At 42.6% G+C, this 19392-nt stretch overlaps 1 protein-coding gene across 1 annotated transcript in view; it reads right to left on the reverse strand.

Moving 5' to 3' along the window:
- Window positions 1–19392, reverse strand: part of Antxr1 (ANTXR cell adhesion molecule 1) — a 194036-nt gene that overhangs the window by 164508 nt on the left and 10136 nt on the right. The window contains exon 2 of the mRNA XM_036182094.1: window positions 1573–1644. Coding sequence (XP_036037987.1) covers window positions 1573–1644 — 72 coding nt within the window. The remainder of the gene's footprint in view (window positions 1–1572; window positions 1645–19392) is intronic.

Here is a 19392-nt window from a genome sequence, read left to right on the forward strand (position 1 = left end):
TACACAATGTATCACCATGTCACCGTAGTCTGGGGACAGTGGGGGTAGCACAGCACGAGACCTCTGCAGCTGTGAGCCCGAGTAACTTCCTTCCTAGGTTGTTCTCCAAGGGGTTTGTCACAGAGACAAGAAGTGTGACAGAGTCCAAAGGAAAAAATCCAGAGGAAGAAGGCCATAGGAAAGCACCTTGAGGTCTAAGGGTAAGCCAAGGAGATGGCTCTGTGGTTGTTTTCTTTCTTTGTCTGGGAGGCAGGAGACTGGGATAAGTGTTTGCTCAGCAGCCCCACCTGTGTCTTTGAGTCGAAATATCGTGAAGAGTATAGAAGTGCTGACGTGCCTGGCAGACAGTGCTGGAGGCCCACTTCTACACAGATGCTGGGTGGGTGATCAGCACACACACACACACACACACACACACACACACACACACACACACATTCTCTTTGTATGTTCCTTTTATGGACCTCAGGTTCAGCCAAGGTTAAGCTAATTGCTAGTGTTGCGCGGGGAGCTTGGATTCAAAACTCATTGAGCCCAGCTGGATCCTTTTCCGCTGGGCTCCTGTGCTCAGAGGGAGAGACGAGGACAGCAAGTGGAGACAGAGCAGAAGCTGTCAAGGACTTGGACGTAGATGTGCTTTACGTCACTTGAAAGGGTCACTGGGTGAGAGTGCAGGAGAGGATGCTTGGCTCCATAACAAAAATCACTTTAAACGGAAGTGACCCAAGAGGCAGAAGTTTCTCACCAAAGCTTTTCAACATGAGGCTCCCCAACGGCTCTCAGGCTAGACTGGGAAGTCTCTTCTATCAATCTGAAGTCCAATGATTGTCTAAATGCGTTTTAACATCACACACACACACACCCCGTCCCTCTCCCGGTCTGTACTTCTTCTCCATGCTGTCCTCTCAGCACCTACTTTCCTAGGTCACCTGGGTTTAGGTGATTCCTGCTGCAGAGTCAAGGCCACCTGCCCCCCTTCCTTTCCTGTTAGGGAGGTAAGAGCATGTTGCTTGGTAACCAGGTATGGGAGGAGAGTGCGCCATCACCCTGACCTCAGAGGATCCTGTGCTGTAGAAATGGACTGAAGAGTTTTGTGCTCACTCACTTCGGTCTCCATGGAGACCATCTACCACCATCATCACATCATCGTTCACGATGGTCACATCAGCTGCACCAAAGACCTTGACAATGTGATGCAGTCACATCCTTGAAAGCTGTGTGAGCCTACAGAGGGTGATGTCCCCTCCTTTAGTAGTGGGTGTCCTTAAGTAGCATCTCCACAGTTCATAGTGACTGTGCTCAAACCTGTCTGGGAAGACGAGGTCAAGCCCACAGAGAGAGGATGCAGGGGTCATGGGACCAGTCATGACTTGCTTGGGGCTGTGGTGTGTTCCTATTAAAACCAGAAGGGTTGTAAGTAAACTGACATGAGCTGGTCACCTAGCACTTTGTGACTCCTTACCCACAAGTCCACTCAGTGTGCACTCCCACAATGTCTGGGAGCTACTGGAACAGTAAGTGGGCTGCACTTGCCATCAGCCACGAAAGATGTAAATATGGAGTGACACTCACCTGATGAATCTATGAGCCAGCTGCTCCACGAAGTAGTAGATTTCATTCCAGTGGTGCAGCACGCTTCCTGACCTGCGGACAGAGCGACATGCTGTTAGCGCTTTGTGCCGTTTTCTCAGTCTACTATTCTATGCAGATCCAGCCCTTTAACTGGGTTCATTCATTACCTGAAATTGGTGTAAATTTGGAAATTATCTATAAGGTTGTTTTCAGATTTTTGAAGAATTCCTCCAATTCCATTTCCCCTTGCCACCCCACCCCCCACTCCAAATTCTTACAAGGAAGTAAGCAGACAAACAAAAAACCCAGGGGTCAGATCACAAGCTGGCTCCAGATCTCGATGGCACTGCTATTTATGCGCTCCTGTAAGAGACTCTATTCCAACTCTGTCTAATAAAATCAGCAAACTGACTGTGGTAGTTTAAATGAAAGTGGCCCCATTAGGAGCTGTGGCCTTGTTGGAGGAAGTGTGTCACTGGGGGCGGGCTTTGAGGTTTCAGATGCTCAAGCCAGACCCAGTGTCGCTCTCTCTTCCTGATGCCTTTGGATCCAGATGTAGAACTCTCAGCTCCTTCTCCAGCACCATGTCTGCCTGTGTGCTGCCATGCTTCCTGCCAAGACAATAATGACTGACCCTCTGAACTGTAAGCCAGCCCCATTAGATGTTTTCTTCTACAAGAGTGGCCGTGGTCACGGTGTCTCTTCACAACAATAGAAACCCTAACTACGACATTGGCTAGACAAATGATACACTAAGCTTTAGATTTATAAATACAGATATCTGCAGAATTTTCAAGTAAATTATTAGAGAAATGAATTCAGCAGGTTTCCTAAATGATAATTGATCAGTTGGTGGAATTTAATTTAAGAAAGCACTGAGAGTTAGACATGCAGGAAAACCTCTTGAATCTAGTGTGGTTATTCAGATTAACGAACAAGAGAAGAAAGTGGCCCTACCTCTCACTCTATCAAAAGGGAACGAGCTTACAGAAGAGAGAGAAATCAGTTCTCTGAAAATATGCAATTGTGGGATTTTAGACTTGGAAAAAAATTTTTTTAATCTCCTGAATCTGATATTGTTTTATGATCTTATTCCCATCACATTCTGGATTCGGCCTGTTTCCCCCACAGTGCTTGTGCGTAGGCTTCTCACAGTGGGACTATCTTAGTCCTTGTCTACTCAAATCTGTTATGCCTTTCCCTTTCACACACGGATCTGCCCAGCAGAGCCCAGGCCTGCCCGCCCTTCTGATAGATGAGGCTGCAGTTTGCTTTCTGTTCTGACACTTTGTATTGCAAACATTTTCCATCGGTGTCTGATTACACATATTTATTCATTCCTGTGTATCATGTGGGTACATGTGTGTGCAGACATGTGTGTACATATTTGTCCACATACACGTGTGTGTGTGTGTGTGTGTGTGTGTGTGTGTGTGTGTGTGTTGTATACATGTGCATGCAAGGCAATCTCAGACCAAGAGAGAGCATCAGATCCCCTGGAGCTGAGCTGAACTTACAGGAGGTGGTGAGTTCACTGAAGTGGGTGCTGGGAGCTGACCCATTGTCCTCTAGAAGAATGTTGAGCACCTTTAACCCCTGAGCTGAGCCATCTCTCCAGCCCACTCATTACAGAATATTCTTTTTAAAAAGGAATTATTTGTTTTTATTTTATGTGTGTAAGTGTTTGCCTGCATGTATGTAAGTTCACCATATGTATGCTATACCTATGGAAGCCAGAAGAGGGCAGCAGATCCCCTGGAGCTGGAATTGTGAGCCATCATGTGGGTGCTGGGAACTGAGCCCTGGTCCTCTACAAGAGCAGCCAGTTCCCTTAACTAAGAATTCTCATTTCAGTTGGTGTGTTCCATCTCTTTAAAGAGAATTTGTTTTTCTGTTTCATTTCCTTGCACTCAGAAACGATCAGTTTGTCCCACTTAAATGTAAGTGATACAGTACACCACAGATCTGAACTTAAAGACCTCATACCGGTAACAAGGTCTCCCAAAGGACATAGGTGAATACTGTACACAAGACACAAAAGCAGAAAAAAGGGGTACCACTATTCTTAGGGACTGGGATGTCCCCACAGTTAGGTGTTAAAAGCTGTGCTCAGCTAGGCACTGTGGGAGGAATGGATCCTGTCAACAGGCTTCATCACTGAGGACAGGACTTTAAAAGGGACCTTGGGATGCTGGTCTCGTCCTTGAGCTGTGTACCAACCCTATGCTATGAAGTGGAGGGTTTTCTTTCCCTTTCTTTTTCTTGGTTTTGGTGGGTACTGTCCTAGGCCTTTTTTTTTTTTAAATTTAGTTCCTTAATTATTTGAAAATTTCATACACACACACACACACACACACACACACACACATAATGTATTTTTGTTCATTTTTTACACCAACTACCCTCTTCTATCCCCCTCCCACTGAACTGGTCTACTAGACAAAACAGTTTCTCCACTAGTTCTCAAGCCTCCTGACAGGAATGACCACTAAACCATGAACCCCAAGAAGTCTTTTCAGTGTGTCACCTTAACAATAAACCTCTGTGAGGAACTTGGCAAAGGTGAGAGCAGAGATTCAGGCTTCAGAGAGAGAAGCCCTTCAACGCATTGTGTAACAACCGGGTTTCACATCTAACAACCCAAACTCCCATTCAGGAGGTTGGCCTGCCTGGTGCCACAGCCTCCCTACCTCACCACCCACCCAAGTGCTCAGAGCTTAGCATTCTTCTGGAAAATACCCAAGAGGACCCAGGAGTGGGAGGGAGGTGGGATGGGGGTGGGGTGATGACCACATGGACTCCTGCCTCTCCAGTAGTGGAAAATGCAGATTCTTTGACCTTACAGGCTGCCTGCTGTACATCTGCCCTTAGCCTTTTGACCGACTTTCCAGTTTGAAACTGTGACAGAGGCTGGCTACTCCCAACATAACTGACCCCTAGTAGGTCAGACATGGCCACTCTCACTCTGAGCTCAGAAGCAGATTCCTGATCCCAACAAGGAGAAGGCAGGTGTTTGCTGGGAAAATGGCAGCATGTATTCAAGTTTGGCTTTTCTCCACCCAACTGGGTGTTGTTAATCTTATATGATCTCTTAGGTCACATTTGTCTGTATAGGAGTTAATACCTAAACCCCAACTGAGCTGGACTAACCTAGTTATTGCTACCCATGCTACAAGGTAGAAACAAAAACTTCCTCCTAAATCCAAATGTAAACAGTACCAAAGATGCTTTTCCTCCAGACTTGGTGGGCTTGAGTGGTATTGGGACTAGTGAAGGGTCTCTTCTGGGTATTTTATGTCTTTTTATTCTACAAGTACAAATTTCATCAAAATTTGGAATTAAAATAACAGCCCAGGAATTTTGCTTAGAGTCAGAATTACAGCATTCTCTGTTTGAAGATTGACTTGGTACACTTGGGATCCAATCAGAGCTAAGATCAGTGCCCTCTTCTGGTATCTACTGGGGTGGGTTTCTCAGGGAGGGAGAGCCCCTGGTGTCCTCTCTAAGTCTCTGAGTGATCACTGCTGAGGGCAGTTCCAAGGCTCCTTACTTATTTTTGTTTCTAGTTTGTCTCCAGCATTTGAAATATGATCAGAAGTCAAGAAATATTTGATATCACTCCTTGAGGGATTCTGTATAGAACAACCTGGCACTGCCCTCGGTGACAGTCCAGTCACTTCCAAGGCTTAATATGCAGAGGGTAGGGGCAAAAGCAGAGTCCCAAATTTTATCCACTTGTTTTCTGAACAACTGCATTCTTTTCTGTTTCAGAGTGTGTCTAACCCCCTTGCAGTTAAATGTCTTAGAAAACACATTTGCTATACAAGCAACCAGAGTATAATGAAAAAAGCAGGCAAGCATGTGGCTGGATCCATCACCAGTGACCTCCTACTCTGGAAGGGCAAAGTAGCTGAGATAGAGATTACAAGATGGTCAGGCTTCATCCATTCTTAGCCCCATCTGGCTTGAGTCATTGATGCCAGTGACCCTCTTGGGTCCCCAGACAGTCCTGGGTGGGTATGGATATGTTCAGTAGCTTCAGGGATATTGGGTGGACCCAAAATTAGTGCCAAAGCCCACTTGCCACTGTGTACTCTCTCCCAACATCTCTCCACCCTCTTCTTTCTCCTCTTTTTAAACCCTAGGACACTGGAGCCCATTGTGGCCCAGGCTTTATCAGCTGTTTTCTGAGGCCACAGCCAAGTCTCCCTCCTGGACCTTGCTGAATCTCACTTCTACTCCAAAGTCTGCAGACACCAGTTCAGATCCAAACCACGCCACTGAGCACCTGCCTTTGTCCTTTGTCCTCGGGACGCCCAACCTGCTCCATCTGGTGGTGTGAAGCCTCTACCAGCCATGATGCTCAACTTCTCCCTACTGCCACGTGACTTCCCCTCAGTCCAGCTGGCTTTGAAAACAGTGACGCTAACACTGCTGAATGCAGTTAGGGTGTTGGGAAATCAGCTATTGGGATACTGCCTACCGTTTTTTTTTTCCCTCAAAGAAATGAAACAAAATAGATTAAAAAACCAGAGTGTGCTGTTGAAAGCAACCGAAAGCAGTGCTGTAGGGAACTCATGGTCAACAATAAGTACCATACAGGCACTGTGTCAGGATATGAGGATTTTTCTGCGGATCATGATTGAGAAGACATCTTAACTAGAGAGGTACTTCCTTTTCCTCCACTCTGCTTTTCCAACATACACACACATGCACATTCATAGGCACACACACATATACACACATCACACGTGAACACTCACATCACACACATACTCACATATGCATGCACACATAAGCACACTCACATACATAACACTTACACATGCATGCATACACACACCACACACTAACAGACACCACACAGAGACACACCACACACTCACACAGACCACACACATAAACCACACACTCACACAGACCACATACACACATGACACACACTCACACACTCCTCACAAATACATGTACACACAACATACAAATACATACACACACAACACACACACTAAAGTGATGGGTGATGTCATTCTGTATGCTGTGAAAATGTGTTGCTCTGATTGGTTGATAAATAAAGCTGTTTGGCCAATGGTGAGGCAGAATAAGGTTAGTCAGAACATTCTAAAGAGGAGAGAGGAAGGAAGAAGACAGAGCAGGGGAGACGCTGCTAGCCACCGCCAGAAGAAGCAAGATGTAAGGATATTGGTAAGCCACGAACCATGTGGCAGAGTACAGAGTTATAGAAATGGCTTAATTTAAGATATAAGAACTATGGTCATGGCCATAGTTTAAAATAATATTAGCCTGTGTGTGTTTATTTAGGTCCGAGCATCTGCAGGACCAGTGGGTGAGGGATATTTGTCCTGACCACAGGCCAGGCAGGACACAGGAAGACTTCTGACTACAAATGGCACCCAACGTGGCACAGGAGTTTCCACCTAAAACCTGAGAGAGCTTAAGAAGAGATTATAAATGTAGCTAAGAGCACCTTCTTAGCTCATGTTGCTCATAGTGGGCCTTGGTACAATGATGTGTCCCTTGGCTGTGGTGGGTTCATGGCATGTAGGTTAGAGCTACAGCATGGTGGATTCCCAATGAGTTACACAGAGGTTTCTGCAAGCCATGCAACATGGTACATGATGGACATAGCTTTTGCTACTTAAAAAAAAAAAAAAAAGGTTTCTGGACTATATGCTGCTGGATGGAAGCATAGGCCCACTGCTTCCCAGAGTCCCAAATGATCATGGTTCCCAGACCTGGCTGTAAACATAGTTCCTCCATGTTGGGAAGCTGAGGTGGGCGGAGCCAGCAGCCAAAGCTGCCATTTCAGTCCTAGTCATTCTACAGTTTAAAGCAATAGAGTCACAATAAGTCAGATTCAGACTAAATAAACCTCTAAATGGTTTACGGTGTATGCAAAAATGTATGTAGGCTTGGAAGAGAGAGGAAAAGAAACATAAACAGTTATATAAAGAAATAGTTTAAAAAAATAAAGTCTTTAAAAAGACAATAAAGGGAGGCAGAGCCAGGTAGATCTCTGTGAGTTTGAGGCCAGCCTGGTCTACAGAGCAAGATCCAGGACAGGCTCCAAAACTACTCAGAGAAACCCTGTCTTGGAAACAAACAAAGTAAACCACATAAAGATGGACATTACACAGAGAATCTGGATTATGTTGTCTTTGGGATTTTTAACTGCAGAGAGACATTTGATTTTAAAAACTGCTGAGTTAAATCAAATATGTAATATTTTAAAGATATCTTGATTTCAAAATCTATGTCTAAGGATATGTTGCTTTGGAAAAGAGGTTCTGCTTTTGTTTCTACAGAAGATGAGAACCTATGGATTGCTTCCAGGCGAATATGGTTTGACCAGCCAAGACCCCCTGAAAGGTCTCCAGTGACACCATGGCTCAGATCATCCAACATCCAAAATCAACTTCAAGGAAACTGACTCAAAAAATACAGCCTTACAGACTACTCCAGTCAGGACTTGACCATAATCCTAAAATTTTCTTTGTGTCCCTATAAGATTAACAGTGCCTCAACTCAGCAGGAAGTAGCCTAGAAAACTATACCCACATTCCCCCCCACCAAAAAAAAATGGATTATGGATGTTTGTCTTTGTTTAGGTTGTTGGTTACAAATTGTTATTTTCCATAGTGAATATCTTTCTAAAAGAAGAAAGGGGGATAAGATATGGAAATATAAGATATAGATAGGATAGGATAAAAGGGTGGATTGTTGAACCTACTTTTAAAGAGCAACTTGCTTAAAATGTTTTACATTGGTATAGATTTTAGTTTATTGATACAAATTTAAAGTTAATTTTGTTATGTTGTACATATATTTCTACTCTTGTTTAAGGTATTATGTTTATGTAATGCATTTAAATTATAATGGATAATTTTAAAATACAGATTAATAATTAGTCTTCTATGATAGTCAAACTTATAGTCATGTTAAGTTTTCTAGGTATACATAGATATAATTCAATTAGGTAGATAATCTTCAAACACTTCAAAGATCAGCAAAATATGACACTTAAAATGTTTTAAAAACTTAGACTTTCCTGGACATTGAAATATGTCTGCTCCTGGCAGCACCAATTTACTTCAGAGAGGAAGATGGGCATCAAAGACACTCCATATGGAGTTTATCTTCTTCATGACAAAAGTTAGCCATTTGGGCAAGAAACTGTTCTTGCTTGGACTGTTTGATAAAATGTTGTATAAACTGGACATACAAGATCCATAGGAAGGTGACCACTGAACTTTACAAGGCAAAATGGTCTTTCAGGTTCCTGCTTCACAGAAAAAAACTGCCAGACATTCTACAAGACACAGAGAAAAGTGACTAAGATACTTTAGGCCTATGGGCTGAATATGGATGTTCCAACGTTGCAGAGGAACTTTGGATAACTGTTCAGGCAGACAGCTGTCTCTGTCATTCTAGATTTTTTTTTTTGTTTTGGGAATTTGCTTACAATGCTCTTCCTGTTTACTTAGATAATATACCCTTTTGGGGTCTTTGATGTAGTTGAAGACTAGATATAATTATGGTTTTACCTTGGTTATGATAAGAGATAAGGTAGATATGAAACCTTAGACTCACAAATATAGGATAGATGTGATATCTTCTTTAATTTTGCCAAATACAAATAGACTAGATATTATAACCATAATTTTTGCTTGATAACTGTTTTGGTGTACATAATTTTGCTATATTAAAGTTAAAACCTTCCTTTTAAATAGAAAGAAAAGGGGAAATGATGGGTGATATCATTCTGTATGCTGTGAAAAATGAGTTGCTCTGATTGGTTGATAAATAAAGCTGTTTGGCCAATGGTGAGGCAGAATAAGGTTAGGCAGGGCATTCTAACTGGAGAGACAGGAGAGGAGGGACTGTCAGCAACCACCAAAAGAAGCAAGATGTAAAGGTACCAGTAAGCCATGTGGCAAAGTATAGATTTATAAAAATGGGTTAATTTAAGATATAAAAACTAGATAACAAGAAGCCTGCCATGGCCATAGTTTAAAAATAATATAAGCCTCTATGTATTTACTTGCGTCTGAGCAGCTGTGGGGCTGACGGGTGAGAGAGATGTTTCCTGACCACAGGCCAGGTAGGACATAGGAAAACTAGCTACACTAAGTGCATGTACACACACTCACACATGTATGCACACACACTCTGACACACATGAGCATACCACATCACACGCACCAACACATGAATGTACACACACATGCACACAACCAAAAAAAGCTTACACACTGTTTTTTATATGAACTACTGGTAGTTTGGGCACAAATTCAACACAAAAGTCGCATTCTTGTTAAGACAGAAAGTATTAAATTGTGTTAAAAGGTGCTTCATTGGCTGAACTTCACAGCCTTGGATCCATTTCTCATGCTCTCCAGGTTCAGAGATGATTCCATGAGAGCTGCAATGCATTCCCTAGAAGGCTAAAAAGGGATGGACCCTTGTCACTTGGGGGGAAGTGGCATACACAGAGGGTCCACAAGACAGTATTTTAAAATACAGCATCATAAAAGCAACTTGTTCACTGCCAGAAACGCAGTGTGGAAGATAAGCAAAAGGTAGATCGTCATGAGGCTCACCTCCCCCAACAGCCAGACACGGGCACTGCCCACCATACATCTCCCCCCACAGTCAAACATGGGCACTGCCCACCGTACATCTTATTCCTATAGTCAGACATAGGTAATGCTACCATACATCTCCCTCACAGTCAGACATGGGCACTGCCCACCCCGCAGCAAACTGCTTCCAGGCATGAATACTAAGGCCAAGGATCCTGCTCTCTTCTCTTATGACCACATTTTCATTTCCTTAAATAACATTGCCCACACCATCTGTCACATCTGCTTCTTCTCTATGCCCCAGAAGCATCAGACAGTAGTAGGTTGTCTTCGATTTGCACACCAGCTGGTTCCATTCCTTTTTATTTTTATATCACTGATAAGTCGAGCACTTTTGTACAGTGTCTTTTACACATAACAGAGAAGAAGTTGTGAATTTCCGCAGTGCAGTTCTTCCTGGCAATTGTACAGAAAGTGGTCCTCTCTGCACCACTTGCTTAAGAAATGGGCACCTGAGAGAGGCAGTTTGATGGAGCCTCCCCCTTGCTCCTTGAGAACCTCCAAATAAAGGAGAGCAGATGCTAAGAAGGAGGGGTCATATCGGGCCTAAAGGGGGCAAGTGCCCCACCCCTTACCGGGCACCCACCTCACAGAACTATGTCAGGCAGACAGTGGGACATGGGAGTACCAAAGATTTCATTGCAGTTTTATATATTTAGCAATAAACCCCAGAACTCAGAAATACTTATTGTTCCTTTGATTTCCTTTGTTAGCAGTTAGGACTAGTGCAGAACGAAAACTCAGGGCCCTTGTGGGAAAGTTATTAAGAATTTCAAGATGGTAATAGCAGACAGAGCATGTGGTCAAATGCCAGCCCCTCTCCCCGAGGGCATGGGTCCCAACGACACAGGCAAACACCCAGAAAGCCACCTCAGTTATGATATTCTTTGTGCATTCCTACTGGGTTTCAAATGTTTCTTAGTTCAAGGGGTCAGTTAACCTCTTCTGTGAAGAGCCAGACAGTAACTATTTTAGGCCCTCTAGGGGGTGACATATGGTCTCCATGTCAACAACTTATTTTTTTATCTTTTTATTTTTTTAGCATAAAAGTAACCATTGAGTCCTAACAAATGTGATTGTGCTACAACAAAATTTTATTTAGAAAAACAGGGACTGGGCCATAATTTGCCAACCTCTATTCTAGATAGTCATTTTCTTCCATTCTGGATCTTTCTCTTCTTTGCTGTTTTTTTTTTTTTTTTTTTTTTTACTTATTGTCTTGTCTTCCTCACGACATTATGATATAAAAATATAAAAAACATAAATATCAGGAGGAGTAGCTGAAGTAGTTCTGAGGTGCTTTGCTGCTCATTTCCTGTTCTTTGTTGCTGAGAATGTGGATGGGAAAACTTGTGCCTTGGGATCCATGAGGCAATTTCTGTGACCTAATAAATATTTCATGGGCATTTGAAAGGAAAGTGTATTCTCTGTGGGGTATAGGGTTTAGAATACATTTATTAAGTCAACCTCATTAATTATTATTCATATCCTGTCTTCAGAATGTGTAAGTATTCAGAGACGTCTTTCAGATTCAGATAAGAAGATGCCATGGTTTCCATCTTCACACAAGCGGGAGCCATCTTGGCACATTCTGTAAAAGTCAATGCACTGTGCAACCTGTGATTTCATCAGGGTTCAGGATCCTATTGTTAGACTACACTGTTATCTCATTGATATTTTAAATTTAGGATTCAAGGTTTTTATTCAAAATTGGTAGGAAGTGTTGTCCCTGATCACACTATCTTCAGTAGATGCCAGCTTCCTAAACAAACTGAAAAGATACCCATCCTCACCTGTGTCATCTGTGAGAGTTCAGCACAGAAATCTCTTAGTCCTTGAGGACATGACAAACTTCATATGAGCCAATGTGTCCAAAACCAAAGGACCCCACTCGCCTGGTCTCCCTTGAGGAAATGCATGTATGAAAGGTAGAGCATCTCACTTGAAAGGGTCTTGGGGGGAAAACAACCTATAGCATGGGGTAATTATCATCAAAATGTAGGGTGTTCTAGCTCTCTCTGATCCAAGCAGATGGCGGAGGATGGGAACAAGAAGCCAACAACACTTCTTAGCTTATGTAAATGCGGTAAGAGGAATTTTGGTAATTTTATATAAAAATGTGTATTTTCTCCTTTGAAAATCAACCAAGTCTTGCATTTTGCTTCATAATCTCAGTGGTAACATTGTTAGGGCTGTTATATACTTCTGTTACTTGGATTATGTCTTTTTTACATCTTATTTTAAATATGAAAAAATATATTTTCATTTTGATACCAATTTCTTCAAGTAATCTTTTCTATAGGGACCCATGCATAGCATATATTTTGAAAACTACATGTCTGAGAAGGCTAGCTGAGGAATTTAAAAACTACATTCACTCGAGAGCTATAATTACTGAGATTTTTAGAGCAACTGATGTTGTAGAGTACAAAAAACATGTCAAAAAAGTGTTACTTTTTTGGAGGAGTAGGGAAATCTGTTGTCTTCTCTTTTCATAAGTTGTAGACTTTTTCTATTTATTTATATGCCTTAAGAATTTGTCTAAGTTCAAGTGATCTGAGGACCATTTAAAAATTAATTTGGCAGAGTGCTTGGTGAGTAATAGACAGAAGAAACCAATCTCTCTCTCAGGAAAATTGTTCTCTATTATGTTTATTTAGTTATTTGTTGTACTATTCATAAATATGTACTCTTCCTAGGAATTAATGTCAGATATACATGTTCTCTCTCTCTCTCTCTCTCTCTCTCTCTCTCTCTCTCTCTCTCTCTCTCTCTCACACACACACACACACACACACACACACACACACACACAATACTTCACCACCATTAGTATTCTAAACTCCTTTCTCACAATTTTAGTCTGGGAATGCTTTCTACTTACGTTCTTGGGAAAGTTTCTCAAACTGTCTTTTTAGATGAACTGACCCTACTTTGGGCACTTTTCAGCAAGGTGGTCATTATTTCCAAGTATTTTTAATCGTTAGATGTGGTGTCAGCTTTTCCCCAAAAAACTCACATTTTCTTTCTCATGATAGACTTCTCTTGTTAGTTGATGCGGTTATCAACTCAGCATTGAACATATCTGTGAGACTCGTTTCCTTTAAAAGCTTTCACGGTCATGGCTATTCATTTATTATTTAGCTCAATAGTTAGGTCTAGCTGTCCAGCCCAGACCAGCCTTGAATTCTCAATCCTCCTGGCACAGCCTTCTGAGAGCTGCAATCACAGGCACACACCCCCACATATAGCATCTTTTTTTAAAATGTAACAACATTACAGTTTAAATGTTTCTTGAAAATAAAACAAAACAGAACAAAAACAACCCCCCTTTCTAGAACAATCTACATATATCTGAAAAATATTTTCATGTTTTGTTCACTTTCAAATGACACCAAAAAATAATTGTATCCATTATAAGAGATGAAGTTTAGCAATCACAATTCTTTGCGTTTAGTGTCAAGAGCCCCTGTGGGTAGCCTGTGTCTTCTTTTCTTTCTTCTTTTGTCTTGAAAATTAATTTCTAACCAGAAAATGTCTACATATTAGTCTCTTCCAATAAGTGACTAAATTTGATTCTTAGTTGAGGGACCTATCCGACCTGTATTTTCAGGCTTTCCTTAAGTCAGAACATCGTCTTCCTCTAAGTCTTCAAACTGTTTTTCCAGAATGTACTTCAGCAATGAGAAATATCTGGCTCTGGATGTCGATGCCTGTCACTTGTTATCATCTCCCCTCATTGCTTTCATCTGATGACATTTATTTCCTCCTCAGTCATGCCTCCTCAAGCATGCCTTTGCAACTTCACTTTCTGCATGGCCAGTTCTGCTCCATGTGGTGGTATTGTGTTCCCTGAAATACTGTGCACCCTAATAAACTTATCTGGGGTCAGAGACAGAACAGCCACAATATTAAACATGAGGATAGGCAGTGGTAGCACATGCCTTTAATCCTAGCATTCCAGAGGCAGAAATCCATCTGTTCAAGGATACAACCAAGTTTGGTGACTAATGCCTTTAATCCCAGGAAGCAAGCATTTAATCCCAGGGAGTGACATCAGAAAGAGAAAGATATATAAAGTGTGAAGACCAGAAACTAGAAGCTTTTGGCTGGTTAAGCATTCAGGCTTTCAAACAACAGTTCAGCTGAGATCCATTTGGATAAGGACTCAGAGGCTTCCAGTCTGAGGAAACAGGATCAGCTGAGGAACTGGCAAGGTGAGGTAGCTGTGGCTTGTTCTGCTCTGATCTTCCAGCATTCACCCCAATAATTGGCCTCAGGTTTGATTTTATTAATAAGAACTTTTAAGATTCATGCTTCAGCTCCACATTACTTCTTGGGTGCCTTCAACTATGTCTTCATTGTTCCATACTTTATTAATTGTCCTAGGTCCCTTGCTTCCCACTTCATAGTTTATCTTCTGCTTCACAAATTCTTGTTTTATTGACTTCACCAAAGCCAAATGGTGCTAACCGGCTTTCTCAGAACTACTTTCACCTCAACGAGTGCATTTAATCACTTATTTTAAGGTGTTAAAATCTTTAAGCTCCATCTTCATCCTTGCATGTGAAGGATGCATCTTTATCCTTTGCATAATGAACTCCAAAATACAACCAATGACCGTACATGAGTTCTGCTGTTTGTGTCCTTCTACAATGGGCAGCTCCTCTGAGCACTTCACCTAGGTGATGCAGCTGGAAGGGCTGAAGTGAGCAGCCTTCATCAGGAGAGGGAGAGTGGGGATGGACTTGACCCTTGACCTTGGCCACTGACACAAGGAGACATGGTCCTTGTGGGGTCTGTTGGTTGGTTCTGGACACATTTACAGCCGTGGGAGACCTTTTCTCTTGTCTTCTTGCTCTCTACCAGAGGTTCTCTCACTCTGGACCTGGCCTCATTCTGGATCCTATTGCAGGCTCATAATCAAAGACAGAAGTCTCCCGTTTCCCTGGAACCCACGCTGGATAGAATCACTGTCTCAAAGATACTCAGGCTGTTTCCTGTGTGCAGGAGGGCCCCTCGGCTCCCCCGCTGCTCTGTGCAGTGACAGCACACGGTGGCATCTGGACTCTGGGCATAGCTTGCCCCACTCAAGGTCCCATTTTTTTTTTTAAATTTGAGTTGAAAATTTAATTCAAAGTCCTCTAGTATAAAAATAAAACTTTAGACCATAAATGCAGTCCATAGGTGGACTAGGAACCTTGCAAAACAATAAATATAGCCAAAGAAAGACTGGGAACATTATTTTCTCAATTCTTTTATAGAGCAACTTCTTAGCATATTGCAGTTTTATTTTGTATGGCTCAGTTTATCCACATAGCTACAGCATAACAAAGTTAGCAAAGACAGTCTAGAGATATATCCTTAAGTCAGTTAAGCTAACCTGAGTAGAATTTAGGAATTTATAGACCATACTTACCAAATATATTCTATTTATTAAACCTGTATTATTTGTTATTTATAATGTTTATATTCTAGGACAAAACTCATCATACAAACATCCATGCTGTCAGGTCCATTCTGTACTATTCTTACTCCACATTTATTTCCAGCTTTGGTACTGTTCAAGAAACTCCTTGGAAGTATTTCTATTTCTTTAAAACTTGGCCATAGGGTTGGAAGGAGATCTTGGCTGACCTCTTTCAAACTCAGCTCATCTTCTTTGTTTCTCACATTAATCCTACAAGCCTTGTGTGCCACCATGCCCCGGATGTGATGTAGGCTCCCCTAGTCACCTCCCAAGACCTTTGTCGAGGGAATGGGCCATGTCTAGGTGATGGCAAGAGAGGGGTGAAGCTGTCTATGTGTAGCTTCCTGTCCTGAAATCACAAACGTTCTTCCCTTTCTCCCTTTCATCAAATGCCTCAGATCAGCACGTTTCATTTGCACTTATGATGTTCCCAAATAACACTTCTAAGAGCCGTTAATGTCTTCATTTTTAAAAGTTTGTTACATTTACTTATTTGTGGGAGGACATGCATGCCATAGTGCAGGAGTGGAGGTCAGTGGACAACTTGCTGGAGTCAGTTCTATCCTGTTGTGAGTCCCAAGGAATGAACTCAGACTCAGGTTGTCAGGCCTGACAGTGAGCACCACTGAATCTTCTCCTGGTCCCAATGCCTTGATTCCTGCTAAGACATCTTCTCTGTCTTCATCTTCTTGAGGCTCTTTACAGAATACATTCATTCATTCAGCGAGCCACACATGCCTAATATGCTCTTTGGAATCAACAGAGGTAAATAACAAGAGTCCTTGTGTTCTGAGTACTTACAAACAGTAGGCACTGTCCTAAGCGCTTGGCATTCATTGTCATTTAGTAATGGCACTTTGAGTGTGGCCAACTCTGCTCTCTGCCCTACTCCATGATCCATACATTTTCCCGATTACAGGTCAGGCATCTGGGTTCACAGAGAAGCCAAGTAACTTCTTCAAGGATGCACAGCCAGTAAGTGGTAGACTTGGGATTTGATCAAATTAGTCTAACAGTCCATAATTTTGCTTCAAACCCTAAGTCTTCAGCATTTAACCCCGTGCTCATGACCACTATGCAATACTGCCTCCCCATGGTGGGGTTAGGAAATGTGCAATTGCAGTTCACTGTGAAGATAGAGAATTTCCATACATTGATATGGTACTGTGGGCGTGGGGTTTAAAACTGTGGGGGAAAGGCTTAAAACTGGGGCCTTTAAATTGCTGACTGTTGCCCACATTAACAGAACAAAGCTGGAAGACTAATTACAGGTTTGCCTTCAATCTGCTCCCTCTTTGATGACCAATCACCTTATAATTGAAAACCCAAATGGAGCCAGTTTTGAGAGACAAAGTGGAAGCTATTAATTACACCAGGTCAACAAAAACACACCAGACCTCTCCTGGGCAAGTCAGGATGTTTGGTCACCTAGGTAACATGGATTCTTCACATCTCAGATGTACTCAATGATGTCCTCGTATCTCACTCTGCCCTGCTGGTTATTGGGCTGTTGGAGTGTTAGAGCTCTAAGTGGGATGCCTTACTCTTTTCTCACGTACTTTACAGCTTCTGCAGCCTTGCACTTGTTTTTTATGGGCAGGGTGACAGCAAGCTGATCAGGATGCTGCTTATACATTTTTGCCATCCCCAGAAGTCCTCTGTACACTAATGGGGTTCTACATCAACGGACCGAAGACAATGGGAAAGATAAGGTCTGGATAAGTTGTTGCATGACAAACATTAAGCATTTTTCCTCTCCTCAGTATTGGACCACCTCACTGCTATCAGAGGGTATGGGTTGTTCGGGGTTGGGATATTCTGGACAAGAGAAGGATTTTAAGTGAAGATGCAGTGCAGAGGGGTGATTGTTCTTAATTATTTGGGGGCCATAAGAAGCCCACAGTTCATGCGTCTTAAAGACAAGTGGGCATGACTTAGGTGGAGATGGGGTGTGGAGGATTGCGCTGCAGCTAAAGGTGTGGCTTAGTTACAGCATCCACACAGTAGCTTCACTGTAAGTTTAAGCCATGTGGGATGTGGTAAAAGATGAAACTTGGGAACTACATGGTGAGCACAGCAATAAAAATCCTGAGTATTTTACCAAGGCGTTCACACTTGGTCCTGAAATAGCTTTACCTGTGGTTAGAGTATGTATGAAAGGTGGAAGTTGGTGGCAAGATTAGATTTGTGGGTTTTGTTGTTGTTGTTGTGTTTTTCATTGATTTGGTACTAGAGTTCCAGAAGACAAGATGGATGAGGTATAAAAAGAGATCAGTTTGGTGAGTTCACTGAACTGGTAAACATGGTGGAGACCCGAGCTAAAGTGATGGCCAGGAGAAAGGGGCAGATCCATCACAGATGTGGGTGCATATACACAGGCGTTGCAGTGTGAGGAAGGGTTGCTACCGGGTCTTTAGCTGAAGTGCCCAGCTTACAGAAGCATCACCTTTGAGATCAGAACCACAGGAGGAGATGACTTTAGAGGTAAATTTCCAGATAATCATCCTTCCCCTGGCTCGATCCCCCTCCTTCCCCAGTGCTACAGTCCTGCACTGCCCCTCTCCCCACCGCCCTGCTTGGCTCCGCTGAGCGCAGCTTCTTCTTTTGCCAACAACTCCTATCGGCAATTCCTCTGGGTTGGACCTTGGCCATCTTCCTCTTCAAACCCCACCTCTTCTTGACATTTTAAAATCCTTATATCATTATCTTTATATTCACTATTAGCCAAACCTTCATTCTCAACTGCTGCCCTGGGGCTAACAATATTCAAGGCTTTATTTTCAGTTCCAAGGCTCCAATGAAGCCGCCTACTCAGTGTTTCCACCCAAATGCCCAGCATGCTCACTCAGTCTCTCCCCATCCCTGACAAGGTTCTCTAGCGTTCAGAAACCTGCTTCCTCCTGAGGCAGCTTCCCTCCCACACACTCAGCCTACTGCACAATTCTTGTGCTCAATTACACTTTCGTCTCCATCTCCACCGCAAGAACAGGTGATCAATATCCAGCCACTAGACATAAGCTCACTACCACTGCTCTCAGAAATTCCTAATCCTAAAAACATAAGAAATTACTGATCTACAAACCTATTGGAGGGATAAAATTCAAATTCTTCCTAAGGTCTTTCCTTGTCACATGGCAGATAATGTCACTCGGCTTTCCTGTACATTGCTTCTTTATCATTTGACAAAATCTGGCTCAATTTCCAAGTTCCTGGTCCAAAGTCACCTCCTCTTCAAAGCCTGCAAAAATCCCTCTCCTATTAACCCAAACTATTTCACTAGCATTTCTCTTGTTTTGTCTCATCCACTGAATCTTGAGTTCATTGGGAAGTGAACATGATCTTTATAATTCTTAAATCTTAGACCAGCTTCATAAATATTGAGCTGAGCCAGGCATGATGGCACAAGCCTGCAATCCCAGTACTTGAGGAACAGAAGTAGGCATGCAAGGAGGAGTTGAAGGCCAGCTTGGGTTACACGAGATCCTGTCAACACACACACACACACACACACACACACACACACACACACACGGGGGGGGGGGGAGATGAGGGGGAGGAGAAGAAATAAACAGATATGATATGAACCTTACCCTGGCCAGATCATTGCTTTGAAGACAGGAAGGCATCATTTGTTAAAGGGCCACAGCATTTTTCCAGGGGTGGTTATCACCAGCAGCACCATGACCA

This window comes from Onychomys torridus, chromosome 3 (genome assembly GCF_903995425.1).
Source record: "Onychomys torridus chromosome 3, mOncTor1.1, whole genome shotgun sequence".
In the NCBI taxonomy this organism is placed as follows: domain Eukaryota; kingdom Metazoa; phylum Chordata; class Mammalia; order Rodentia; family Cricetidae; genus Onychomys; species Onychomys torridus.